The 26,566-nt window shown below is 47.4% G+C and overlaps 5 protein-coding genes across 5 annotated transcripts; 2 read left to right on the forward strand and 3 right to left on the reverse strand.

Moving 5' to 3' along the window:
* Positions 1–823: 823 nt before the first annotated feature.
* On the reverse strand, positions 824–2,290 carry LOC26533452 (midasin-like). The gene is made up of 4 exons (XM_033383670.1): positions 2,078–2,290; positions 1,370–2,010; positions 1,142–1,304; positions 824–1,084 (listed from the first exon to the last, which is right to left on the reverse strand). The coding sequence occupies exons 3-4, from the start codon at positions 1,297–1,299 to the stop codon at positions 844–846; spliced, it is 399 nt and encodes a 132-aa protein (XP_033239561.1). The 5' UTR covers positions 1,300–1,304; positions 1,370–2,010; positions 2,078–2,290; the 3' UTR covers positions 824–843.
* Positions 2,291–2,731: 441 nt separating this feature from the next.
* Positions 2,732–4,298, forward strand: LOC6902005 (protein cutoff-like). Its single transcript, XM_002133503.3, has 5 exons — positions 2,732–2,886; positions 2,974–3,507; positions 3,561–3,708; positions 3,773–3,980; positions 4,039–4,298. Exons 1-5 carry the CDS (start codon positions 2,877–2,879, stop codon positions 4,273–4,275), a joined length of 1,137 nt encoding a protein of 378 aa, XP_002133539.2. The 5' UTR covers positions 2,732–2,876; the 3' UTR covers positions 4,276–4,298.
* An 86-nt stretch (positions 4,299–4,384) lies between these two features.
* On the reverse strand, positions 4,385–5,491 carry LOC6902004 (protein disulfide-isomerase A3-like). The gene is made up of 2 exons (XM_033383669.1): positions 5,349–5,491; positions 4,385–5,279 (listed from the first exon to the last, which is right to left on the reverse strand). The coding sequence occupies exons 1-2, from the start codon at positions 5,474–5,476 to the stop codon at positions 4,514–4,516; spliced, it is 894 nt and encodes a 297-aa protein (XP_033239560.1). The 5' UTR covers positions 5,477–5,491; the 3' UTR covers positions 4,385–4,513.
* A 13,674-nt stretch (positions 5,492–19,165) lies between these two features.
* On the forward strand, positions 19,166–20,387 carry LOC4815703 (casein kinase I). Its single transcript, XM_001355326.4, has one exon. The coding sequence runs from the start codon at positions 19,280–19,282 to the stop codon at positions 20,315–20,317; it is 1,038 nt and encodes a 345-aa protein (XP_001355362.3). The 5' UTR covers positions 19,166–19,279; the 3' UTR covers positions 20,318–20,387.
* Positions 20,388–21,909: 1,522 nt separating this feature from the next.
* Positions 21,910–23,887, reverse strand: Ir11a (Ionotropic receptor 11a). Its single transcript, XM_001355325.4, has 3 exons — positions 23,592–23,887; positions 22,965–23,520; positions 21,910–22,902 (listed from the first exon to the last, which is right to left on the reverse strand). The coding sequence occupies exons 1-3, from the start codon at positions 23,885–23,887 to the stop codon at positions 21,910–21,912; spliced, it is 1,845 nt and encodes a 614-aa protein (XP_001355361.4).
* Positions 23,888–26,566: the final 2,679 nt, after the last annotated feature.

A 26,566-nucleotide genomic window follows, 5' to 3' on the forward strand; every position in this document is an offset into this window, starting at 1 on the left:
GTAGTTACAATGGTATAAAAGGTATACGATATTACATATGCATTGTGCCAAAAGCTGATGCCGTCATATAATCAACACAATATGCATACAATGTATTGTAGTTAGGCCTAGGTCACTTAAAGCATTATTAGGACACAATTGGCATTTGCATTCGATTTTTTATTATGAAGCACCACTATAACCGTGAAAGTCATTCGTTGCAGAATGAACTTCGGCAATGTTGTGCCACAAAATATCGAGGCTGTGCGCGAAATGATTGTAATTGGCATGAGATTGAGGCATCCTGTGCCAAAAGTATGACGTCTATCAAGACTTTTAATGACCCCCTGGTGGTAAAATAGGTGTGTTCGCGTTGGATCCAATACAATTTAAGATTGCAAATCGTGGTGCTGCAAAAGCTGTATATAACATTTAAGATGGTATGTGTGTCTTGAAGCAATCCAAGATGCAGCTGACGAGACGTGTAAACGAGAAGGTGGCACGCTTGACGCTGGTCTGGCCGATGGCCCTCCTGGTCTGCTCGGTTAGTTTCTGTCGCTTCAGGTCTTGCTCTGAGAGCTGCTCCCCATTCTCAATATTGGACAGCAGCTCGGACTTGGCCAGAAGACTGGTACGTCCGATCTTGATAATCTCCAGTCCAAAATCCTCATCCGGTTTGTATTCATTGGCGAAATGCTCGCATCTGGAGCGAATGATGCCCAACTTGGCGCCGATGCTCGTGATCAGCGTGATCTTCTCCTTGCTCTGCGGCAGATACGAACAGAATACATCGACGGAACACAAAGTAGGCATACTCGGCGCTGGTCACCGAGAACTTGGCATTCGAACGCTGGCACAGCTTGATCAGATCCCGAATCGAGACCAGGCGGCCCGAGTTGGGACTGGATGAGAGTGTGACCTGCTCAAAGGGCAGCACCACGTACTTCTCCGTGTTGTCCGCCTTGTCGTTCGATTCCCGCTGACGCAGATTGTCACCTTGCACAGCTCGTTGCGAGAGAGCGGCAGAACGTTGATCGTATTCAGATATTTATCCAGCAGCGAATAGAGCGATATCTGTCCCGAATTGCTGACCGATTTGTTGGTCCTGAAACAGAGAAAATGTTTTGGATAAAGATGCCTCGAATGCTCCATGGACTCTTACCGCACTGTCACCAGCAATTGGAAGCCCGGCCCAATCTTCACAGAGTCGCGAAAGCCGGAAACGTTCAGGCACTGCCTCTCTAGCAAACTGCTCAGAATTGTGTAGGTGTCTTGGGTGGCGGCATCCAGATCCTCCAGCAACAGCCAGTAGCCATGCATGACAGCTTAAAAGTTCAAATAATCATTCATATAATAGAACCCTCGTTCAGTTTAATCAATTCCTTCTCACCTGCGTGAGGACACCAGGAAGCCCAACGAAAGGCGAGAGGCAAATCGGCTTGGCCGCTGCGAGGCCGGGGGCAATGCTCCGCAGATTTACAACCGTCGAATCCACTTTTACAATGCGATCGCAACAGCCGGCAGTGCTGGCACAGAATTCCTGATTCTTCTTGTTGAATGGCGGCAAGAGTACGCCCTCAATGTTGGTCACACTCTGGTTGGGGCTCAGGCTCAGAATCTGTTCAGGCGTTTCGTCTTCGGGAGAATAGCAGCAGCCCTCGGCCTGCCTGGCTACGACCCATGACTGTTCCTTCTCGCGTTCAAATCGGAGCTGTGCTTCTGTGGATATCTTGGCATTTTGGGCATTCAGCTGTGTTGGGCTCATATTCGTGAGCATGGCCATGATGTAGTTGCAATAGAGTTGTATCATCGGGCAGGGGGTCTCGAGGTGAGAGTAGGTGCCGGACCAGCCCCACAACTCACGAAAGTAGGACGTGTCACTTCGCAGCAACTGGTAGCAACATTTCAAGAGCTTTCATCTAACTTTTGGCTAGCCTTTGCGTTCTTTCCCTTTTGCTGGGGACACTGCTGGAATTACTTTGGCTTTTCTCGAACAGTGCTGGCTTGTTGTGGAAGTAGCTCTTTGCAAACCTATACGGATGTCAGAGGGAATGTGTGCTTTTGAGACTGGTCATCCGATACAGGGACCTCTACTCACCTCTGCGCATCCACAGAGAAGTCCATTATCTTTGACAGGGCGATGCACTCCTTATGATATTGATGGATATCGTCTCCAGGCGAGTCCCATCGCAGGGCCATGCTAAGGAGCAGCAACAGCTGCTCCTCAAAGCTCACAAGGGAACGGTGTAGGCCGGACACGCAAGTTGCTCGCTGAGACTGCAGAACAGACGTTCATCGTCTTGAGGCATATATTTCTAACGTGGAGCAAAGGTTTGTAAATTAAAGTGTGTTTTTTATTAAAATATGATATACACTTACCTTCTTTCTGATGAACTTCTGTACATTTTGAACAAACAAATTGTCTTGGGGCTCGTTGGCAGTCAACTGCAGAAGTCGCTGTGCGTAAAATCGTAGCTTGCTGGCATATACCTCCATTGCCTTGGTAGTCGGTCAACTGTATTCGGATACAGTTGCATATTTCTTTCGAGCTACTTTTAACTGCTTTCGAATTAATTTCCGAGCTCAGACCGGGGAATTACCCGGGCAACACACGCGAATTTGAAACACGTGCAGCGCACCTTGCAATGGTTGCCACACAGTTCAATGCGAACATCTGTGTGCGGCAGTCTGGCAACCTTTCGGTTTTGTTTACGTTTGGCATCCCCAAAGCCGGCGTTGCGCCAAATTGTTGTGAGTGGAAGTGCCCAGAGCCCAGTAGAGCCTCGAAAATAATTGCTGAACCAGTGTGATTTGTAAAAGTTAAAAGCCTGTTTACACAACACATTGCAATCTTGAACGATTAACGAAAGTTGTAGAAAGTTGGAAGAAACATTAAAATGTTTGCAAGTATGCGCATATTATTTAACGCTGCCACGTTTTTTTGTTAAGCATCGGTAAAAACAATTTAAGGAAAATTAAATCTTGCGTTTTCAGATGAATCCATGATGATTTCTGATGAGATATTATTAAATATAAAACCTCACGTTATTACCCAAGCGGACCGATGTGACTTTCCAGAATTTTCTAGGCCAGTGGCTCACGGGGGCTTCAGCTTATCGCCAGATGGAAAATTTGAGAACAACGAAAATCGATTGCGCTACGTAGTCGTTCCAGAAGTGAACAAATTCCAAGTGCACCTGGGGGACTCTGAGCGGAGTCCTCCGCGAAGGTTACTCATGTCGCGGCCAGGCTTGGACAACATACTATTGTACATGGAGAGCACTGGGACATCCCATCTAAGCGCCAAACTGAAGGTGGAAGTCAGTTACGACATTGTGTGCACCACCGAAGTTCTCGAACTAATCATGAGGACTCCCTACGAAATGATGGTAAACTGGACCCTCGCCGTGACTAAGTATCGAAACACGATTTACATCAGCCCCGTGGTTCCTGAGGATCTAAAAACTTCTCCCATGAAGGAACTGAATGCTGATTGGCTCGCAAAGCTTCGTAGGCACTTCCTATCCGGTATGGCATTGGAGTAACCATCCAATATTACCATTAAGTATTTTTTTTTTCAGAGAATGCAAATGCAATGCTGAAACCATGCGACCCAATGGAACCGACTGGACAATACAACGGAGTGTTTTCCTTCAGCATAAATGGCACACGTTTTATTTTCGATTCACCAGTTCTGGCCGAAGGTTTTAGGATAGGAAGTGTCAGGAAGTCAGTACGGGGCCTTGAATGTACATTTAAAATCGGTTTAAATTTGCTCTTATTCGCATGCTAGTTCAAATGATGTCTTTACGGACCTGCAGTTTCGCCCAGACAGTATGAGCGTGGATGAATGGGCTACGCACAACCGTTGCGACGCCCTCAAGTGGTGGTCCAAGTGCTTTCTGGTGGGCATCGAAAACATTTACATTGCTAATGTTAACCGCCACATCATCGCGCACACCATTAACAAGATATCTGTGCGCCAACTTTGGAAGGACTGCGTTAGTACATATATACAATATACCCCGATTGAAATAACACTTTTATTTGTTTGCGCAGGAAAAAGTGTGGTCACCGCAGGTCTGTGTCAATTTCCTGGTGCGGCTGGTGGACCAGATTCGCAGCTTTATGTCGTTAGTCGACTGCCCCAAGACCGTGTATCTGATGAAGTTTGATGCTAGCCAGGGGGAGATCTCGTACACATTGTATCCTGGCAGGAACCCGTTCACCTTCATTCCCGATTGGTTTCCCATAATGTTGGACGAGCGCATGGAGGACCTCCACAACACTTCATAAGAATTAAAGAAAATAATTTTTCATTTCATTATTGAGTAGATAAATGAAGTTTTAAGTTTTTTGGGACATCTTCATGGCGTTGGATTTGTGTTCATCTGCGTTATCATCATTTTGTCCCTTCAAGAATTTGAAGAGAATGCATTCGACTTTTACAAAAATATGGAAATGCTAGTTACACCGCCACTACACCGCATTAACGAAGCAGCTAGCAGTAAGAGTTAAGATTAGAGCCTGAAGCTTAGAGCTCGGTAATCTTGGGCCTTCCGTCACGGTCGAAGCTCTTCAGTTCTGTGGTCGCCTCGTTGGCAATGTATTTGATGAAATCATCGACCTCGCGACCCCCGTTGTAGCTTACGGGCTTATTCTTCGAGTCCTTGGGGAGCCAGAAGAGTGTGGGGAATCCACGCACATTGAACTCTGGTGGCACATCGTTGGCCGTGGCATCCCTTTTGACAATGACCATATCGTCGTCTTGCAGTTTCTCGGCCAGCTCCTCGTAGATGGGAGTCAGCTTCTTGCAGTGGCCGCACCATGGGGCGTAGAACTTAATAAGCGTGTCCTTGCCGTTGTTGATCACCAGATCGTCAAAGTTCTTAGCTACAACCACCTTGACCGGAGTATCGTTCGACTCTGGGACGGGCTCGCTCTTGACATATGGCTCCAGTTCGTCGGCCAGCAGCTTCTCAAGCAAATCTTGTAGGTTCTCCACGGAGAACTCATCCTTCAGAGAGTACTTGAGATTCTTGGCATCACGGGCCAAAACGGTGGGCTTGTCACCAATAAAATCGTAGCCGTATTCGATCAATTCGTGCTGGAAGTCGTCCTTGGAGCTAATGGCAAAGCTAATTTGGCCGGCAAATTCCTTGGCCACCTTCAGGACACGGTTGCGCCAGTAGTTGGTGCCCTTGGGATTCTTCTGGTAGTCGACGCTGTAGTAGGCGGTGATCAAGGGGTTCTGGAAGTCCCGCGAAGTGTCCTGCGTACGATAACCAACCAAGCCATGGCTGCAGAGATTTAACGAACGTAAATTAAGAGTGTGCTTGGGGGGACGATATAGAAAAGAGATCACTTACTAATTCTCCTTGATGAAGGTGGTCAGGTCGGACTCAGTGCTTCCCTCACACTTGACTGTGGAAGCCTGTAACTTGTTGCTCAAATGTGGAGCACAGATCAGCACAATCTTATCGGTGTTTGCGTCCATTGCGCATCCATTCGGATTTCAAAATGTCACACACGTTCGGACGCCTGGCTGGAGCCCGGCTGAGGCACCTGACGACCGGGCGCCTGAAAGGTCTGCTGGCGTCATTCCAACGCCTCGAGAGCTCATTGATATATTTGGCTTGGATAATTGGCGATAATCATGGCGCCGGATACATCTTGGCCACCACTGACTTCCATTTAATTTGGTTGCAGCACGGATGATCATTGATTTTGTCGGTTCGACCTCGTCATTGTCCCCGTTTGAATCAATGTGTTCCTTCCCTTGCTCCCGAGCCCAAGTCTACGATCTCTTCTCCTTTTTACGAACCTGTTTCTCTGCTCCCGGGTCCTGGTCTATGTCCGAAGCAAGAATAGATTCAGAATCTTCGTACACCTTCGACCACGTCTTCCGAATCCTCCTGTCTTTTTATCTGCGCTGAAGCAGCAACCCAGAGAAGGCATGCAGTTTGCATTGGCACCCGAATCGAGCATTATGTTCTGTCCGTTCATCTAAATTCCTTTCGCCTCTCCGTTGCTGTGGACTGCACTCCCAGAAACCTTCGGGTGCTCATATGTACCCATCCATAGCCCCGATCCCTAAGATCGCCTATCTGTCCGATTTCTGGTTTCTGTTTATTTTTGTGTTTACTTCGTTTCGGAATTCGAGTCGCTGTTGAGATTACATGTCTGCTGCATCTCTGTTTACGTACACGGCCCCCCAAACTCTCCCCTGAATTGGTTTTCCAATGAACCGAAACTCAACGAAACTCAATAAGGGGTTGCAGAAACAATAAATTATCAGCACTACTCAAATACTAAAACCCACACTTTTAGCTCACAATTTTCTTACTCATACTCTTACTCTTATCGGTTAAGCGGCCCTGCAAATATGCTGACTCTTGCGGACTTTCCTTCATTTCAGACTCTTTTTCTCGTTGAAGCGCATATGCGTACGGGGAGACGCTTGGTTCGGGGACTCTGCCCTTCAGATATTCAATGTGCCCCAATGCGATTTTTCTTCAAATTCTTTCCTGAGCTTACCCGGCCCGAAGAAAGCTGGCAGCGGCCCAACATCTAACTGTCCCTGTCGCCCGCGGAAAGGTATACGCCCAGCTGGAACCAACACAAGCAAGAGCCCCAGCGATCACGCACGCTGGAGAAGCACCTCGGCCCCTCAAGAGAATATCGCATTCTTCTCTTTATTAAGAGCTGATAGCCCCTTAGATCTTCCATCAGTGAGCTCTCATTTGGGATCTCTAATCGGTGTGTGCTCTATAAGAGAGAGCTTGAGCTGACAGAGCAACTTCAAAAGAAAGCTCATGTGCGATAGAGAGACTCGGGCAGCGATCGATTGCATATCTGTGTTCGCCATGTTGCAGACTCATGGAATTGCAACATGTTGGCCAGATTAATTAAATGCATTTAATGTAATTATGTATATGTAGATAAAAAAGCAATAAACGTTACTCTTTGGACTCCCTTTAAATGTGCAGCAGCTCTGTTTGGAAGTTGGTTTGGCCTTGGCTGCTCGTAATTTGCTGGAGTACCTCTCGCTTTGTTTCCTGGTGCTCATTCTTTAATATCTGCTGCTACTTCTGGACTTCAAGGATTTTCCGAACCACCTCCTCCAGATTTTCCAGTTTAATATGCTCTGGTGCGTCGCATTGGTTGCGTAAATACTACTAGAGCCGTAATTGGATCTGTAGTTGAATCGATATTAACGGAATTATTTCGGGACCCCCGGAAATCCGCAGAGCTATCATGCCAAATGTTTATAGCGAGATTTTCAAGATGTGCAGTCCATTACGACTTGCGTGTGTTGTACCAAACGACTATCTGAAAGTCGCAGCACTACCGTTTCGTCGTCTACCAGCCGTTGCCCCGATGAACGGGGCGCTGATCACCCTATCACCCTCGACGACACCGTCCTGCTCTTGACCCGAGGATGCCTGTCGAGCTGCAGGACACCGCGCAAGTGCACATCACGTGTGCTGCCTTGCGCCCCGGCAGCTCCGGTACGCTGGCCGTGGGATGTGCTGCAGGGTTATGCATTTGGGAAAATAACAGTAAAATGAGTCTGCTGAGTGTCCTGGGACACAAATATGTGACGTCCTTGAGCTGGAACACGAATGAAACACACCTGGTGAGTGCGGCAGTTCGCACCCACCACATAGTCCTCTGGGATATGGACTGGGCGGCCTTCTGACTTCCTGCCATAAGGTGCTCTACAGCCCTGACCTTGAGTTGCTCCTCTGTGCAGACAACAATTCTCAGGCAAACATCTGTTGCATGAATCAAGGCTTAAATAACTTGGATCCCGAGGCGGTGCAGCGGGACCTGTTCGTCCTGAAGGCCACACTTGATTCTTTAGTCTGGGCGACCATCGCCAGTTGCCAGTATCTGCTGCACGTCCATGAGGAGGACTCCAACCTGTACGCCATCACTGGCCGCCCTGACGATCTGGAGTCAACCCGATATGATTGTTGTTGGGCTACAAAACAACTTTCTGGCGATTAAGTTGTAGAAGAAACACTTCTAACTGGTCCAATGTGAGAACTCGCCCCCGAGCATCATTCCCTCTGGATCATTCCATCGTATGAATAGCAAAGGAGAAGAAGATGAGGAAATGATTTCCGATTGTATAGAGTTTGGCGAAGGCGCGTCCCCCGAGTCCAATCTACTATTGCTTCGTCTACCGGATGTGTTCCCGGAAGAATCCCTGCATCCATGTTTTTGGGTGACGCTGCGGAAGAGAAAGATGCTCACGATGCATTACACTTTTCTAATTATTTTTTAGCTTTTGTATCACTTTGTTTGGAAATGTACGATTTTTCTGTTCCTACATTATGTCTCTGCTTCCCACAAACGACAGATGCGAAAGGCAGGGAATTCGAGAGTCTGTTCTATGATGTAGTGATCCAAGTCTGGCGGCTCTGTTCTGCGGTTTCCTTCATAAGTACTTTATTTAGAGTCAAATGTTTTCGCGGTGGTTTGTGATACTTCCGACGTGGGGATAAATATCAGCACTGAGTCGCACTCCCCCTCCTTGCCCACCTAGCCGCTGATTTGAAGAGATGACAAACCGCAAAGGGACGGCTAAGCGGATGATGGAGTTTCCGGGGAGTGATCTGGAGGGAGGGTGGAATGGAATGCAGCATAAACAACAAAATGCGACCACTAATAGTGGGCCGTGGGGGTGGGTGTCTGGCGTTGCCTTTGATGTGGCCGAAAAAGAAGACAGCCGCCAGCCGGGAGGACGAACAACTTTTTGTTTCATTCCACTTGACTCGGCTCTGGCCTGCTTTCTCTTGCTGCGAATCTTGATTATAAGCCACATTAATGCACAGACATGCCCCAAGGAGGGGCACGGCTGCCAGCAGGAGTGGAGAAAAGGTTTTCGCTGAAAACTCTCATATTGCCATAGGCGGACTGGATCGGTAGTGGGGATACCACGAGGAGCGCTTGGCGGTCACCACTTTTAATTAAAACAAAACAAAGCAAAACCATCCAATTTTCCAGCTGCATTTCCATAAAACTGCAAAGAAGTAATCCTTATGGGAGCTACAAGTATAGAAACGGATATATTTTTTTTTTTTTGTTCACTTTTCGAACATTTTCAGAGTTTGTCTTCTTATTCTGCGTAGAAGGTCGGTAGAATCTGGTCAATATCGTAGTACCCATGGCAAAGCGGGAGAAACGAAAGAAACAAAATAACACCCAAAAAAGGAGACAAAAGCGGCAACGGAAGCGGAGACGGACAGGCACAGGGACAGGACCTTTCCTTCCAACCGAACGGAATGGACGGAACGCGAATCAAGTGGTAGAAAAAGGAGCTACGAATGAACAGCTGTGAACTATGACCCCATCGTAACTACCGACCTTCCTGCCAGGCGTCGGACGTTTAGGAAAGGGGAAAAAATAACGAAAAAGAAAAATACCATACATAAATAAAAGTGGCCTACAGAAAGGGCGCTGAATCGGGGCCACGAACTTTTTGTTATTTAATGCTCTTTCCCTTTGGCCAGCTCCGCTGCTTTCCGGGGCCACGAGGACGTAAAAGGGGGTTTATAAATTGGCATTATGCGGCTTAAGTGGGGACGGAATAGAGACGGGATTGGCATGGGCTGGCCATGGCCAACAAAGGGACACCTGATGATAGCTTGAGCGGCGCCTCAAAGGGGATACGACCTCTCTGTCAATTCCAGCTAATTATCACATGTTCAACGTGCTACAGGCCAGTGATCTGCATAGTTCTTTCAGTTCTCCGCCCTAAATATAATCGTTTTATAATATATTTATTTATTAGGTGCTTTTCGTGAATTGCTTTAGTTCCCTGCCATTTTTCTTCACCTCCAAACGCTTTATGGAATGGAATCTCCCTAAATTTTGAATTTGTGTATGTAAGACTATTTTTTTACCCCTCCAGACGTGTCAATCCTACTCTCTGAATGATGGAGTCGGAATAGTCCCACATTTTCATGTATTTCAATGAAATGCTGCTCTAAAGAGTATCCAAGCCTCCCTGATGTTTGAAGAGCAGCAGGCCAAAAATTAAGTTGTTACTCGTACTTTTGTGTCCTGTTCTCTGTGTTTTTCGTCATTGTCCAAGCCATGGATCCACCGACTCTGACGACGACGAATGGCAGACATTGAAGTGCCTGCGTCCCGTCGTTTCCCCAAAGGAATGAGAGTACGAGTGGTGTGGCCGGTGCCCCCAGAATAGCTAGCATGGTGTATTCCGGGGTCCGGGTCCGGGTCCGGGGTATGGTATGTTCGAGCGGAGGCACTCTGTTTTTGCCCTTTTGGCCTTTCATTTTGGTCAACTTGCACTTGGCGAGCCAGTGAGAAAACGTTTATTGTTGCTGCTGTTGTTCTTTTCCCATCGCTTTCCATTCCGTTCTTTGCCTTTCCTTTCCTTTCCATTCTTTTTTTGTGGCTAAATACAAAAGGCAGCTGGTTTTTATGCCTACTCCTGCCTTTTGCCGCCCTTTCCTGCCCCCTTCTGTGGCAAGCATCCCAAGTAGCAAATGTCTGGTTTGTCTGGGGCCGGGCCGGCCAGGACTGGTCGCGCCGAATGGAGCGGTGGTGTTTTTCTGCGACGGTCGGGTCGGTTGTTAGTTGCATGAATATGAAGTGGTCTTATAATCCACACCAAACAACAAAATGACCCAAGTGCGAAATTAAAAGGCGAAAATGTGCCAGAGGTGGGGGGAGAGAGTGGATGGTGCAGAGTCGTGGAAGATTGAGGCAGTGGGCAGTGTTGGGGCACCACTGGAAAATGCGACGATTGTCCTTCTGCTTCTTGTGGCAGTTGTTGCCATTTCCTCCCATGAAGACTCCGGGGCAAAGGGAAGGTCGGGCCGGAAATGTTTGTGACACAAAAAAGAGGACACCGTTCAGCATTCACCATTCACCGTTCACCGTTCACCATCCACCAGCTCCACTCCAACCGACACTTTTCATTTGGATTTCCTGGGGGCTGTGATTTGTTGCTGCCGGTTAAAATGTGTTACAACTAATTGAGATTTATAGGAATGCCATGAGGACATGGACGGGGGATATGGGACGGGGGCAGGACAGAGGAAGTGTTGACCGGGGGACTACGTTAAACCCATTTGCCAGTGCTCGCACTTCATTCGATTGTGGGAAATATTTGGCGGTTCTTTGAAGGGATGCTGATGCCTTCTTCCGCCCATTCGACGCCATGCCGGCATGTCTCCAGTAACCGTAATAGTAACAGTAACAGACGGAATGTTATCCTCTCAGCTCAATGTCGCCTGCTCCCTACGTCTGCGCAGACCTCAAGGGAGAGGATGCCACTCTTTGCTATAAATTTTATGGTTGGGTTTGCGACTCGGCTACGCCCATACAGAACTGTGTATATAGAAACTGAAATATCAAGAGAGTTGTGGCCTTGGAGTGGGTGAGTGGAGCTATGTTAAACCCGGCCATGCGCAGCTTTAGCCCTTCGCTCTCTTAAAGTTCTTCTCTTCGAATCCTTTCGCTTCGTATAACAGCTCCTTGACGGAGTTCCGGCTCGGTCTGACTTTATGGCGCTCTGTTTTCGGAGTACTTACCGACTTGTTGCCAATGCCAAAAAATCGGAGCTAAAAGCGGAGATATTAGATTGACCAATCTGTTTTTTGTTGCGCCGAAGTCAACGAAATATATATCTGAAAACATATACGAATGCCTTTTATTTTAATGCTGGCTAATACTTTAGTGGGGTAAAGATTTCTCATTCAAAAAAAACCGGACCCAAACAATTGTTTGAAATTATCTGCCACCCGGACATACTAGCAATTACCGAAATGAACTATTTAATTCGAGGCTTAATTCACCTGATAAAAAGAAGAGATAAAGTGAAGATAAAAGCCCAGCATTTAATCAGGATTTGACGGCTGAATTGAACTTGAATTCTTATTGGATGCAAGTTTGTCTTAAAATGGAACAAATTGGGAGGGACACATCACTACAAACCATACCCGTTCGATTTCATTGTTCTAGCAGAGCCAGATAAAATAAAATTGTTTTTTTTTGGCGACAAAGTGGTATGTTTTTGATAGCTGACCAGAAGCAATTAAGTGCACAATATTGTTTGTCAATCCGCCTGTAGACTGCATAGTAAATAAGCTCGAAGATTTGCCCACAAGAGAGCATGCTTCGTATAATTGTCCGCGAAAAACCAATCTAAGTTGAAGCTGACAACTTTTGGCCTTTCGAATTATTAACTCCGAAAAATAATATAATAGAAAATTGTAAATCCAAGAGCTCATGGTCCTCCATTATGAATCCTGCGATCTCCACTGCTGCTTTCAGCCCACTTGTCGACAAGCCAGATGTTACAAATTATCTAAGCTAATTTGATTTGAAGAATTGTGATTATTCAATAGGCCGTCCAGCATCCACGCAGTTGGAGAGTGCGCGTTCGTGGTCTACACAATTCAATGTGCGAATGAACTTTAGAAACAGGTTTGATTCTACACCTGCATCTCAATTTCTGGTTGTTCCATGTTTTCTGGTGCGCTTGAGCGTACGACAATGCGGCAATCAGCACTTTCGGATGAGCGGAATATTCAATATTTGGCACGTACTGAAATGGAAGACGAAGAAAGGAAGCGGAGAATTTATCTCGACTAACTTGCTGACTAAACACGGAACACATACACACAAATATATCAAGCATATGTGATTATGCAAAATTTTCATGGGACATTGAAATATTGTTCATACAAAAATACTAAAATCACGATTAAAAAGTGGTGGGTAGTGGCAGGAAGGTAAAAAATATCTTACGACCTAATTGAATACCTACTAAATATAAGGAAGGAGTACAATCACAAACCCCACAACACGACATTTGTATACCCGATACTCAAAAAAAGAGTATACTGATATATTAGATTTGAGGTGAAAGAGGATGTGTGCACCGCCCAGAAGGAAGCGTTTCCGACGCCATAAAGTATATATGTTTTTGATCAGCATCAATAGTCGAGTCGATACAGATAAGACTGTCTGCCCGTCCGTCTTGCTTGACGCCTACAATAAGAGCTAGAGTAAGCAAATGTAGTATCCGGACTCATGTAGTGTCACACAAGTGTGTTTCGGCGCCCCCTTTCGCCCCAACAAAGGACGATCGGATCATTATAGTATATAGTAGAAGGAACAAATGAAATTGCAGTGGCTACGCAACATTTTCCACGAGCCGACTCAATCTCTTCATCACACACTTTTCATTGTGCAGTGTGTGCCCTCTGACAGAGGGGCGTTATACTGACTGAGTATCGGGTATAAATGTAGAGTCGCGGCCCCAGCTGCGTCTCACAATGTTCCCGCTCGTTATAGATTAGATTATTTGAACCAAACATGAAATGAATACAGGTAGTCCAAATCAAATACCATAATATTTGAATAAAATTGTAGTCGTTCTTTTAGTTGTATTGGCTCTTCCGTCGCAAAAGTGTTTGAACCTCTAATCGGGACAGTCTTTCGAAAACGGGTTCAATATTCTTGGAATTGATGGTGTAAATCAATAGTCCCAGTTCAGATCAAAAACGCTTTTAGGATTTTATTTTGGACAACCTATATTTAAATAAAACCATTTTATTCTCAGAAAAAACAATCTAAGCTCAGCCCGCGTTCCCATTTTTGGGAGGACGGCAATGGAATTCCATATCTCTGAAAATCTTGCAAGCCGAATGATTTTTGGTTTGCAGGCCACCAGACGAATTTTTTCTATTGCAGCTACTAAGTTCAGGGAGAGGTTGTGCCTAATTCAAGAGCTGTATGAATAATGTAGACGGTTTTGTTTGGATGAAGACCAACGGACAAGGCTCTTGTATTTGCCTTCAAAGCTACCAAACAGTCATGGAAGGCTCACAGGAGGTACGATTGTCTGTTAGCCAACAGTTGGTCAGGTGACAGCCTTGCTCAAAAATATTCATGAATGCGAAAGACATCGCATGGCGAGTTCGAAAGCTTTTGGGACACAGCCTGAAAATACATATATCTCGGGCGAGTCAGTCGGTAGGTCAAAAAGCTCTTATTTCATAGCCGGATATTCCCTGCCTTATTTTTCCCCATTGTTTTCCTCTATGTGGGATTAAGTTCCTACATTTCCTGCTGTTTGCGTATTTTCGTATATTCTCTTCCTCCCCCAGGTATCCCGCAGAGCGTATACGCAACGTGACCCGCGACAGACACAATCGTATATTGATTACAGCTCAACTCCCTTGTGGACGTCTCTACTGTGGATAATAAATTTCCAATTATGATCGGTCATCGGTGGCCACAGCAACAGCCACAGTCCAGTCCCACATTTACCAAAAAATGAAGGAGAAAAAACAAGTATTGGCGCCGTATTGGCCGAGTTCGAATTTATACTCGTATGTTAAACAAATTGGATTAATTATGGAACCATGAAAATGAGGTTAATTCGTTCTGGTTAAATAATCGTTAACTATTTGGCCGAGCACCCCCCCAAACACCAGTCTCCGTACAGTCCCTGTGCGGCGCCTTCGCCATCGCCATCGGCATCGGCATCGGCAGGACCACCCGGACTACTCAGCCGCCAGTGCACTCATTTGGGGCCTTTCATTTGGCTGGGCACGTGCTGCGGCTGCGGCTGCAATTACATGTGGCGTTAATAAAAACAAATGATTTTCGCGCCGAGATCAGCTGCCATTAAATGTAATTATTTTAATACGATTTGCAATTCGGTTTCATTTCACTGCCTGGACAAGCACTCCATCCTACAGGCTCATTGTCCTGCGCCCTGCGCTCTATCTGCTGTCTGCTTTTTGGGGCCTTGTTTTCTTGTGTGGCACGTGTTTACACGTGTACATAATGTGCGCACTGAAATGTTGCATTGTGCTTAACTAGCATTTATATTTTGATTTTCAATAACTGTAATTAATGTGAGCCCTGCAGTCTCTTAATGACTCTGTGTGGCGCCTACTCTTTGGCCCTGCTTCTGCTGCATTGCTTAATTGGTGCTGCTGCTGTTGTTTCCACCTTGGATATATGTAGTTACTGTCATTACAGTTGCAGTGGCTGAATTGCCGTTTCATCAGGTATTACAGACACTGCTCACATGATTGCTCCCTAGAGCAACAAACATTTTTTTCTCAGCGTAGTCGTACATAGATATCCTCCTATTGTAGAGGAGTCTCCTTTGTCGGTATGATCAAGAGAGTAGAATCATTCAAGTGTCCGGTAATCGCGGTGCAAAATAAGCTTTTCAGCTTAAAGTAAAAAGTGCTCTCCGTTTCGTATTGCTCAGCCGATCCAAAGAGGTATTCTGAAACACGTGATGCTTCTGCTCGGATCAGGGTAATGTGCTCAGAGGGATGCATGGCTGCTAGGCCATGAATTTTATTTTCCTTTGAATTATCCTTACCCATCTCTTATGCATCTTTTTGTTATTCTGCTGAAGGTTTATATTATTCACAGAATCCTTGAACCCATCTTTTTGGTAAAAATGTCCTTTTTCGGTTCACAGTTTGTCCGCCGCGAAGTGCTGTCGGCTTTTCCTGCGAAACACCGCCAAAAGCAGACAGTAGGGGGCGCCCATGCCGCGCCAGATGGCGTTGGTCAGAGCTTTAAGTTCAATGCTATTGATTTCGAAATTTTTCATATTTGAGGATCTGTATCTTGGGAGATCTATACTGTTGCAGTATTAACAGCTATGTATCTACAGACTGTTATTGCTATCTCTAGATATTTGTTGCCGTTCTATTCTACTTTAATCATACATAACTTTGCCATTAATCGTATTTGATGATTTGTTATTTATAACGCTTATTGGATGCCAACATTAATCGGGAAAGGGTGTCCGAGTGCCACCCACTGTTGCGTGCTGCTGGTGGGGTTCCTGCTGGTGTGTGCCTGCTGCTGGGTGCCTGCTGCATGCCTCTCTAATTGCACAGCATGAGTGATATTTGTGGGAATTGCATTCCCGTGCGGGGCTAATCAACTGGCGGCCACTGCCAAATGTCACGTCCCCGAAGATGCGGTGGATGCGGTGGCAGTGTTATTTATTTGAATGCCTTTAACGTTCAATAAATAATGGTGCCCATCGACGGGGCGGCGGCATGCATAATTTTCGCGATGATTGTGTTTTAATTAATGCCACGCTCAAAAATAAACAGCCAGAGAGGAGGAGATGCTGCTCTTCAGCGAGGACAAGGGGAGGAGGCGGGAAAGCCCCACAAAAGACTGGGGCAAAAATAGTTGCGAAAACGAGCGGCCATCAAACTAACTAGCGGCCATTGTTTGTCCATGGCAGCTACATTTACATACATACATGCCACTCCATCCTGCCCCGTTCCCCGTGCCCCATACCCCGTGCCCCATGCCACAAGGATGTGTGTTCGGGCGTGTGCCTTAGAACAATGGCCTCAAATTAAAAGCTGAAATCAATGGCAACTGTACACACGGCCATGGACTCCACTCCCCACTCCCCCACCCGCAGCCATCGTTCATCGCCTGCATTAAACATAATGCACGTAATTATTATCATTTTGCGGCAGCTTCTATATGCAGACTTACCTACACACAGCCCCACAGTCCCACAGCCGCACTCCCCATAGCCCCTCCTATCGGTCGAAACTGCCAATTTATCGTCGATTGTGAACTATTTATTAGCGCATAACTTTATAAATGAGCAGCAACAGCGGACACGAATTTCCAAATTGGGAGTCGATGTGTCGGATACACATACACATACATATACAGACACAGACACAGATAGAGATAGGAACAGGTAGAGGTATAGGTATAGGTATAGGTATAGGTATTGGTATGGGTATAGGTATAGGTATAGGTATAGGTATTGGTATGGGTATAGGTATAGGTATAGGTATAGGTATAGGTATAGGTATAGGTATAGGTATAGGTATAGGTATAGGTATAGGTATAGGTACAGGTATAGGTATGTACAAACTCTCACATACAGCTGCGGTCAGAATAATAGCAGTACGGTTCAGAGGATGTCTCTTCCGGTAGGCAGCTCCGGACAGTAGCTGAATAATGTTTGTTCGAGTGTAAGATACGTGGAAGACTGTCCTTCAAGAGCAGAGATAAAGCATTGGCAGCAATGCCAAAGAGAACTTAAATTGGCAGCAAAGTTAATGAATAATAATGCTATTTATAAATCGATTGCACTGATTTCAGTTTCGATAAGCTCCATATCCCCCTATTCATGTGGACAAACAAGCATAAGAGTGCACTCCACTGCAAATGCAGTAGATGGGAGCTCTTAATTCTCTTGTACTAAGAACAATATTGAGACGACAATTGACCATTCGAAGAGCACTATTATTCTACCCGGCACTGTTTACGGATGGACACATATGAGCATGCAAATGTGTCGGGAGCCTTTCAATTGGTTTCACAAATATAATTTCGGCCAAGTTAAGTTTAATGGCAGGGTCCACTCCATTCAATGGGGACTCCGGGCGGGGGTTCGGGGGTCGCATCATTAGCCCGTGTGTGGGATGGTCGGCGGTGGACGGAGGAGTCGGGAATGTTGCGCTAATGATGATTTTCATAGATTTCTAATTTGCTGCTCAATTAGCGGCATTCAATTTGCATTCGACTAGCGTGACATTATACGGCGATACTTTGGCAATGACTGAAAATTTATTGATTGATTTATTAACTAATTGATAGATTCCCCTTGCATTTCAATGAGCTCCGCCACCGGAAGGTAAGCATTCTTTGATTGAACTGATGTGCTTGATGCATTAACTTCGATATCAGCTGTTGCCGGTCAGAGTAGTCCTTGACGTAGACGATTTCTCTTCGATTTGACTAACAAGCTAACGAAGTATTAATAGAGATAGTCTCATTAATTTGGTACTCGCTGAATGTAACTGTCTCTCTATGATTATATTTGAGAGCCTCGGATCAAGAGGCAAATGGAGTATGCTCCAAAATACTGATAGAGTACTCGGACGGCAGTAGATCTTTTGTTGGAACACTCATATCCGCTTCTAAGAAGTCTCCTAATCGCATTTCTTATAGCTGACTGGCAAACACATGAGCTTCGGATTTGGCAGTTCCTTCGCCTTACCTTACCTTAGAGCTAGCTTCCCGTACCTTTGAAGCATTTATTTTGTTTGTTGTTTGTTAATTTTGTACTTATAAATATGTTTAGCCGGCAGAAAGCCAACAATATGCAGGTGGATGTGTCGCTCCCACTGCCTTTTCCATTGGCTAACAAGTGCCGGCAAATGTACCGTGAAGAAACCATTTAGGATTAGTTTAATATGATACACAGACCACGGACAGGGCTTGAGATGGGATGGCATGGAATGGGACTAGGACTGGGAACGGGATCGGGATTGAAAGTGGAGAGTGGGAGGCTGGGGAGACAACGCTACTGGAATAAGCAAACAGTGCTTAAAAGTGGCAGGGCAAGAACAGAATGTCCTCTACTTATAGAGATAGGGAAGGAAGCCCCAAACATAACAGAAGCACAATAATATTAGCAGGCAAAGGAGGCGAAAAGTAACCATCCTTGAGCCGTCCACAAGGCGAGCGAAAAGCGGACAGCGGCAGCGACAGCAACAGCGACAGCGACAGGAGACGAAGCAGGAGCAGGAGCGGAAGCAGGACTCTGGCAAAATATTGGTGAGATAAAGCCAAGCCAAAGCCAAGGAAACCCGAGGCACAGACCCAGGCACAGACACAGGCACAGGCGGGACAATGGAAAAAAATGACAAATTTGCAAATGTTAAGACGGAAAGAAAACATCAACATAAGTTATAGGCTTAGTGCGTAATCGTTTTTCGCAAAGCGGCGCCAAAGCACTAGCCCACCCGAAGGACACTCGAGGAGTGGCAGAACCCGTGGCACCGTCGTACCGTGGTCTTCGAGGGAAAAAATGCCACCCGGACAGGACAGGAGCGGACCCCCCAAGAACCAGGGCAAGAACATGGAACGTCGGCCACAAAAGAAATTTGCGGTTAAGCTGAGGGTGGAAATGCATTAAACATTCAGAGATATGCGGATCAATGGGGTCACTGGAGGTACATACTCGCATACATACGCATATATACTCTACATACATATATACTGTATGCATACAAAATTCATTCAAAAACTCATGCCACAAGTACACAGACAGACAACCCATTTGATAGACGAGTACTCAGAGCGAATATGTCTCGTAGGCAACGTTAAAAGAATCGAAATTTGTGTATTAATTCAATTTTCTTAGAAGGCTTCGAACTATATTTTTGGGAGAGAACACTTTCAGGTCGATCCCCAGTAGCTGTAGCTGTAGCTGTAGCGGAAAGCCATGGAGAATATCAAGAAGCGAACCAGCGAAATCCGCGTGGGAGGCTATAAGGTGATCCGCCAGATCGGCAGCGGATCCTTTGGGGATGTGTACCTCGGCCAGTACCTGTGGAGCGGCGAGAACGTAGCCATAAAGGTGGAGAGCACCTCGGTGGTCCATCCGCAGCTGAACTACGAGCGCCGCGTGTACCGGGCTCTGCGCCCCGCCGTGGGCCTGCCCCGCATTCGTTTCTACTGCAAGAAGCCGAAATACAACGCCATGGTGATGGATCTCCAGGGGCCATCGCTGGAGCGGCTGTTCCAGTTCTGTGAGCGGGCATTCACCATGAAGACGGTGCTGATGCTGGCCGAGCAGATGATCAGTCGCGTGGAGTACGTGCACAAGCAGGGGTTCGTGCACCGCGACATCAAGCCGGACAACTTCCTAATGGGCCTGAGCAGGGAGGCAAAGATAGTGTACCTCATTGACTTCGGGCTGGCCAAGAAGTACTTGGACACAACCACCGGCGTGCACATGCCCTACCGCGAGGAGCGCTCCCTCACCGGCACCGCGCGCTACGCCTCCATCCGAGCCCACGCAGGAGTGGAGCAGTCGCGACGCGACGACCTCGTGTCTGTCGGCTACGTCCTGATGTACTTCAACCGTGGCACCCTGCCCTGGCAGAACATCAAGGCCTCCACCAAACGCCAGAAGTTCGAGCGCATCCACGAGATGAAGCTCACCATAAGCGACGGCGTCCTCTGCGAGGGCTTTCCCTGCGAGTTCCCCATGTACCTGAACTACTGCCGCGGGCTGGGCTTCTACGACAAGCCCGACTATGCCATGCTCATCCGCACGTTCCGCATGCTGCGGCTGGGCCTCAACTACGCCGACAGCCGCATCTTCGACTGGGACATGCTTACCATGAGAAACTATAACCGCCAGCGCAACCCCGGTATCGGCAAGCGCGACTTTCCGATACCCAACGAGCCCGACGACGGCATGAGCGGGCTGCCCATCGTTAGGGATGAGAAGTGCAATCGCTGGGATCCACTATAACATACACAATATGCACTTGATGTCACTCTAAATTCGTTTAAGTTCAATATATACATATATATATAATTAATCTGTTGGTCTCCCAATCAAGTCCCAATTAGTCCCATGGGATCGCTGCCCTTGCCAAGGCCCCATTCATGTTTGTTACCTGCTATAAATTTCTTGAATCTTGTAACACCTTTTTCACTCCCACCATTAATCCACCACTATAGCAGTAAGTAAGAATGAACGAACGAATGCCAGCTGTTAATATATTTGAAAGACCTGTCATACATTTTTGTACTACAATGAAATGCCAAGCACTTAATAGCCTTCATAACCAGCTCCATGTGGGGTGAACACTGCTGGATTCGATAAAATATCGAGGTGAAGTATATGGACTCGGATAGGGATTTCCCCCATACGATCCGGTTGCTCTTGGCAACTGTTGATTCCGATGGCCCGTCAGACGAGAGAAATACAGAGATGGGATGCGGATACGGATGCGATAGAGAAGACAGATTCAGATTGTAAAGATGCAAAATCAAAATCACAATCACATTTTTCCATAGTTGTACACACTGGGCAAACAGAAGGAGTGGGGACATGGCGGCCATGGCAACGCTCCAGTGGCAGCTAATAAAACTTGTCCAGTTTTTCCAATTTGAGAGTCGACAACGATGGCTATGGCCACCCCAAAGCCACTTCACCCCATGCCACACCCGCCCACTCAACAGATAAGGCGAACCAGAGTGGAAAGGGGGGGAGCCGGAGACCACCACCACCAGGAATAGCAGCAGCAGGACCCAGAGCAGAGCGCAACCAAAACTAGAACCATACCCGGACCCGGACCCAGACCCAGTCCCAGTCCCAGTCCCGGTCCCTGCAAATAGAGCAATTTAAATTGGAACGTGATTATGCAAACGTTTGCACAGCTTAACTCAAGTGCCGCTCCGTGCCGCTCGGCCAGTTGGCCAGTTGGTGGTGCTCACACATGGCTCTGGTTACCGGCGAGTGGAGCGGAGCCCTGACCGGTGGATCGGGTGCTTGTATACGATTGGCCGGGGAGGGGGAGGTGCCGGTGCCTGCTGTCCATGCATTACAAGTCTTAAATCAATTTTTAAGGCCATCTTGCGGCACCGCACAAAAATCCATCTAAGTGCACCATGTCTGGCTTAGGCGGTGACCACTTACATACATACATAGGTATTACATCGATATGCGTCATGTGGTACGAGTCATGTGTGCTGCTGCAAGATGCTCTGGGTTAGGGTCTGGGTCTGGGTCATCGTCACCTCCGCCGAGTGCTGCTATGGCTGGGGCATCGAAAGGAGTCGGAAAGCACTGACAAGTGCAGCCGATTAGTGAGTTATAATCGGTTATTTATGGCATCACCAAGGAGTAGTGAGAGCGAAATCTATACATATATTTATCGACTTAACGACAATCATAACTAGTTAAGCGACTGAAATTATTAAAAGATCATTGAGCCGACTTTGCTTAATCAATTGGATACTCGTTCGACTAGACGTACACATATATACAAAAAGTCGTACTTCAGTCAAAGATGGTAGAATGATAGACCAGAGCTACGTGGAGGTCGGGGTCACCAACTAGGGCTGATGGAACCAGTCGAACCATCTACGCAGTGCCCGCCAACGTTGGGCTAGACGCTCGAGGCCAAACATCACGAGCGCCAAGAAGAGAAGGAGGTAGTAGATGCGATAGGCCCCAACCATGATGTTGTTGGTGATGCGGGGCAGCAAGTTCCGGTTCCGGTCCCTGTCTTTGGCTGCCATGTCGGCGTAGCACAGTCGCAAGTACCGGCGCTCGATATGCGACACTACGCCGGAGCTGAGCAGCTGTTTGATCTTGCGGTCGAAGGCGTACTTTAAGAAGGACCGTTTGCGGAAGTAGACAACCAACTGGTCGAGGTATATCGGTTCTCGGATGAAGGTCAGCTGACTGCTATTGAGGTGCTTCTGGTTCCAGTAAGCGAGGTTGTTCAGCAGCGAGATGGTGACCAGGCGCTCGTCTGGCCGGGCACTCTGAATGTACTTGAAGCGGTATGAGAATGACTCCTGCAAGAGCCGTGTCATGTGGGCTGGATAGAAGTCGTGGTGGCTATGCGATATCATAGTGAAGTTCTGCTCGATCAGGCTGAGCAGGTCTTTCGGCAGGGGTCGTTGGTTGGGCAGACGTAGCACGTCGAAGAGCTTCGCCTGGTAGGCGCACCGCAGCACCAGGGTGAGCAGCAGCCAGCTGGCAAAGAGATACCGCAGGAAGCTGCTGCCGGGGACTCGCGGCACGGGCACCGGATTGCCCAGGCTCATCAGCAGAAGGTTCTCGAGCGCATGGTTCAACCGGACACGGGCGCTGAGGCACCAGGTGGCCAGCACGGCCACCAGCAGCATGCAGATGATCACTGCCCACACCTTACCACGGAAGGGCAGAGCCAAGTGACCGAACTTGGCCTGGAAGCGGTTCTCGCGAACCACTAGGACGAAGTAGCTCTGGTGGTATACCGTCGAGGCGGAGAACAGCCAGCGCCGTTTGTCCGAGCCACTCAGCCCCCCGATCGCAATGTCCACCTTGTGCGCAGCCAACTGAAAATGGTAAATGGGATCGGTTTGGATGAATGTGTTCTTCTCCAAGGTTCTCAACTTACCTGCTCCAAGCAGCCGGAGACGTTCCCTCCGTCACGGAACAGGGTAGTCTCGGTGGGCATGTAGAGGCGGATGCGGAAGTGGAGGGCATTGGCCAGGAGCTGGAGCAGCTCCAGGTCCATTCCCTTCAGATCCTCGCCAGATACCTCCCCCTTGCCGTATGTCGGCTGCGGGCTACGACGCCTGTACATAAAGTGCGGCGGTAGATGGTTGGCGCCGACCTTGAGGGGACATCCGTGCAAGTGAAGCTTCCGCACCGGATACATATCCGGCATGACGGTCAGCGGTTGTGCGGTGGTGGGGTCGAAGCGGCCGATCTCTTGTACGGTGATGCCGGCCGTGCAGTTGGCCTTGAACAGGGTGTAGCCGTAGGTGACCACCTGGGCATCGGCGAGCTGGACGAGCACTGCCACGTTGATGACGAATATCCGAAGGGCGGCCAGAATTATTTCGGCTGCCACGCGCTTGACGGTCTCGGCGTGCTGTACCGAGGTGACAACCACCAGGAAAAAGAACTCTCGGTCGGTCAGTGTGTCGGGAAAGGTGAAGCGCTGCTGTCTGTGGAGGCATTCCCGCTTTAGTAGGGCTCACCACCACCACCTGGCCTCTGGCGAGAACGCCTCACTCACCTGAAGGCCTTCTCGTCGTTGACCACGAACAGAGTGTACTCCCAGGGAGTCTCGTCGGGAGTGCCCCTATACAGGAGCACACTTAGATCGGGGGAGCTGTGCCGCAGCACATGATCGATGACCTGCCTCTGGCGGTGTCGCAACCCCTCCGCACATCCTACGCACCCCTGCCGGATGACCAGCGTATTGATGCGCTTCGCGATGTACATCTGTACCAAGTAGACAGTGGCATTCGCCAGTCGGCGTGTGTCCAAGTCCTCCGGGCCATCGCCATCACCGACCACGGGTATCCGCATCGCGGCCTGTCCGTGTCGGTGCCCGTATAGCCCCCACAGCCACCAGCCGTAGACCATCCAAAGGGTAGCGAGGCGCATGACTGAATGGCAGGACGGACTTTGCTGTTGCAGAAATCATGTGGAGGACATCCACATCCACATCTATCAATCCATTTTTCCATCCATCCATCCGCACATGGCCGCGTGCTAATGTAATTGTTGATAGCACCGGACCGATACGAGCCGGGACTTTGGCTAACTGACTCATTAATCGGAAAGGGCTCTCGAGGTGTTAATTAATTGCAGGTGAACGTATACAAGGTACCTCAATGCATATCCGGATATCGATTCGCCAAATCCCCAACTCCACTTTCAGTGGTGGTCCACAAGGTGCATGTTGCACGGACGGAGTTCCACACCCGTATTACACAGCCAAGAGCCGCTCTGAATGGGCTGCAGGCAGACACTGATATCTCAGCAATAGAAGGTTGATTCGAGTAGAGGCCGGTTGACATAAAAACCTTTGACCATTCCATTGGAACACAATCAGCTCATGCAGACCAACCAAATTACATATACTCGTACATACATAGCGATGACATGTATTTCATACAAATAGATCCAGATCAATTGGAGATACAGATATAAATGAAAACTTGTAAATGCACCTTGCACTTCGATTACATAATAATATATGCACCAAAATTATTATAAGTAAAGCCATATCGATACGAATCCATAATCTCGCGAGCAACCCATCAATTGTTTTGGATGTCGGCACTGAACATGTCGAGTGAAGTGGAGCTTTTGGATTTGTAATCTACTCATCCATGCCTACAACCCAGTGCTAAACCTAATGTTATCTAAAACCTCCCAAAGTAGATAGTTACATACAGACATCAATAGCTCGGTTGCTCAGCCATAATTAGTATCCGGTAAGAACATTGGGATAGTATTTCAGACAATTGCAGGAGCTTGAAACATCGGATTCTCTAAATGGATCAAATTTCTATATATTACTTTATAGGATTATATCTCGTGCTTAGGAAAGCTGCCTGGTCGGAAAATACTTCCGAGTATGTACTAGATCAGCCGCTGCTCAATCCACTCGACGGCCCAAGAGGAAATGGAAATTTACGACCAATTGTAAGGCTCTAAATTGAGTCAACGCTGGGTCGAGTCTTTGGAGCTGCTCCCGCCCTCCTCTTTGAAGACCGTCAGTCGCTTCCATCAGTCATGCCCCGGCCATGAGGCAAAGGCAATAAGCGCCACCCAGAGCGCACTTCTCGGTAATTTAAGGAGCATTGCCGGGGCCACGACTTGACCAGAATGTGGTGCTGCTGTTGCCAACGAAGAGGGGGTGGTGGTGGTGCAGATGAGTGGTTGGGTGGGTGGTCTTCGGTGTGGTGTGGTGTGGTGTGGCCTTTTAGGTTCACTTGATGTTATTTTACAAGGACACGCGCACAATTTATAATAACGTCGACTGGCCGGAGCTCCATCTCAGTCTTGGTCTTGGTCTCTTGCTCGGCTTTGGCTTGGCTTTGGCTTTGGCCACCAACAGATGCTTTTCTACTGCACGGGGAAAGCAAGAGGCGAAAAAGAAAAGAAAGTACACAGCTCCCCACACAGATAGAGCCCTACGGTTCTATGTGTTTGAGGGTGTTTGCAAACGAGAAAAATGAAGCGAAACAATTCCAAGTAAGCAAACAAAACTGATGGAAGATAATCTACTTGAAGCATACTTTAAGGCGTATCTAATGGTCCTTTTAATGTTTAAACACGCTTTCGTCTCCCCCACAACTCCCTCCCCAGCTCCCTCTTGTTAGCCCTCTCAGCTTCTCCGCTCGCCTGCTCGCCTGCTAGCCTGCTTCGTGGCCAAACCAATGTCCCATGTTTATTTTATCCACATCATCAGCGCTCAAGTCGCCAGAACTCGAACTCTGGCACCCACAGCCGGGTCGGGGGCCAGGGTCTGATTCTGCGGCTGCCTTGCTCTCCCAGTAGCCGGCCAATGTCACGTTCAGCCTCCTTCTCTCTCTCTCTCTCTATATATATACGATAAATATATATATATAGAGATATATAAATGTACATATGTACTCGTATATATATGAGTGTGTGTATGTATGTGCCCTTTAGTTTGTCCGCTTCTTATGGCCTGTCGCCGGCTGCGGCTTCTCTTTTTTTTTTATTTTATCATCATAATTTCGCATTTCTGCTTTTATGAATTTTTAATTTGAACAGTGGGGGAAATCCAATGTCTAATGGGTCATCGTATGGGTAGCCGGGGAAGGAGCTCTTACAATGATTAAGGACAATTGATATCTTTGATTGGAGGGAATTAAATTGAGACACCCATAGAAAGAAGCCCTGAAATTTGAATATTAACACTTAGACCTACAAATGAATAGCAAGATATTTGGCCCCAGAGTGGAATTTGTGAAGAGAAACATTTTGCACAGTTTGACATTAATTTGAAAATATGCTATTTAAATGTATTTCACATCTAAATGAAATATATTTCATATTTAGAATAAACACATTTGCAATTTAAAGCAATAAATTTAGTTTTAAATTGATTATATTGTATTTATTTTATGCACACTTAACTTTAGATTACTCGTATTTACTCGCGTTTAGATTATGTTTTAATACATTTATGTGGGTAACGGTAGCCCCAGATCCAAGGGTGCACGGAAG

This window comes from Drosophila pseudoobscura, chromosome X (assembly GCF_009870125.1).
Source record: "Drosophila pseudoobscura strain MV-25-SWS-2005 chromosome X, UCI_Dpse_MV25, whole genome shotgun sequence".
Classification (NCBI taxonomy): domain Eukaryota; kingdom Metazoa; phylum Arthropoda; class Insecta; order Diptera; family Drosophilidae; genus Drosophila; species Drosophila pseudoobscura.

Coding starts and splice junctions, on each gene's coding strand:
- LOC26533452 (XM_033383670.1), bottom strand. CDS start 1,299: ATGCATGGCTACTGGCTGTTGCTGGAGGATCTGGATGCCGCCACCCAA. Junction 1,085..1,141: donor CAATTGCTGGTGACAGTGCG/GTAAGAGTCCAT, acceptor TCTCTGTTTCAG/GACCAACAAATCGGTCAGCA.
- LOC6902005 (XM_002133503.3), top strand. Junction 3,508..3,560: donor TCGTAGGCACTTCCTATCCG/GTATGGCATTGG, acceptor TTTTTTTTTCAG/AGAATGCAAATGCAATGCTG. Junction 3,981..4,038: donor GCCAACTTTGGAAGGACTGC/GTTAGTACATAT, acceptor TTGTTTGCGCAG/GAAAAAGTGTGGTCACCGCA.
- LOC6902004 (XM_033383669.1), bottom strand. CDS start 5,476: ATGGACGCAAACACCGATAAGATTGTGCTGATCTGTGCTCCACATTTG. Junction 5,280..5,348: donor ACCTTCATCAAGGAGAATTA/GTAAGTGATCTC, acceptor AAATCTCTGCAG/CCATGGCTTGGTTGGTTATC.
- LOC4815703 (XM_001355326.4), top strand. CDS start 19,280: ATGGAGAATATCAAGAAGCGAACCAGCGAAATCCGCGTGGGAGGCTAT.
- Ir11a (XM_001355325.4), bottom strand. CDS start 23,887: ATGCGGATACCCGTGGTCGGTGATGGCGATGGCCCGGAGGACTTGGAC. Junction 23,521..23,591: donor AACGACGAGAAGGCCTTCAG/GTGAGTGAGGCG, acceptor ATGCCTCCACAG/ACAGCAGCGCTTCACCTTTC. Junction 22,903..22,964: donor TCTCCGGCTGCTTGGAGCAG/GTAAGTTGAGAA, acceptor TACCATTTTCAG/TTGGCTGCGCACAAGGTGGA.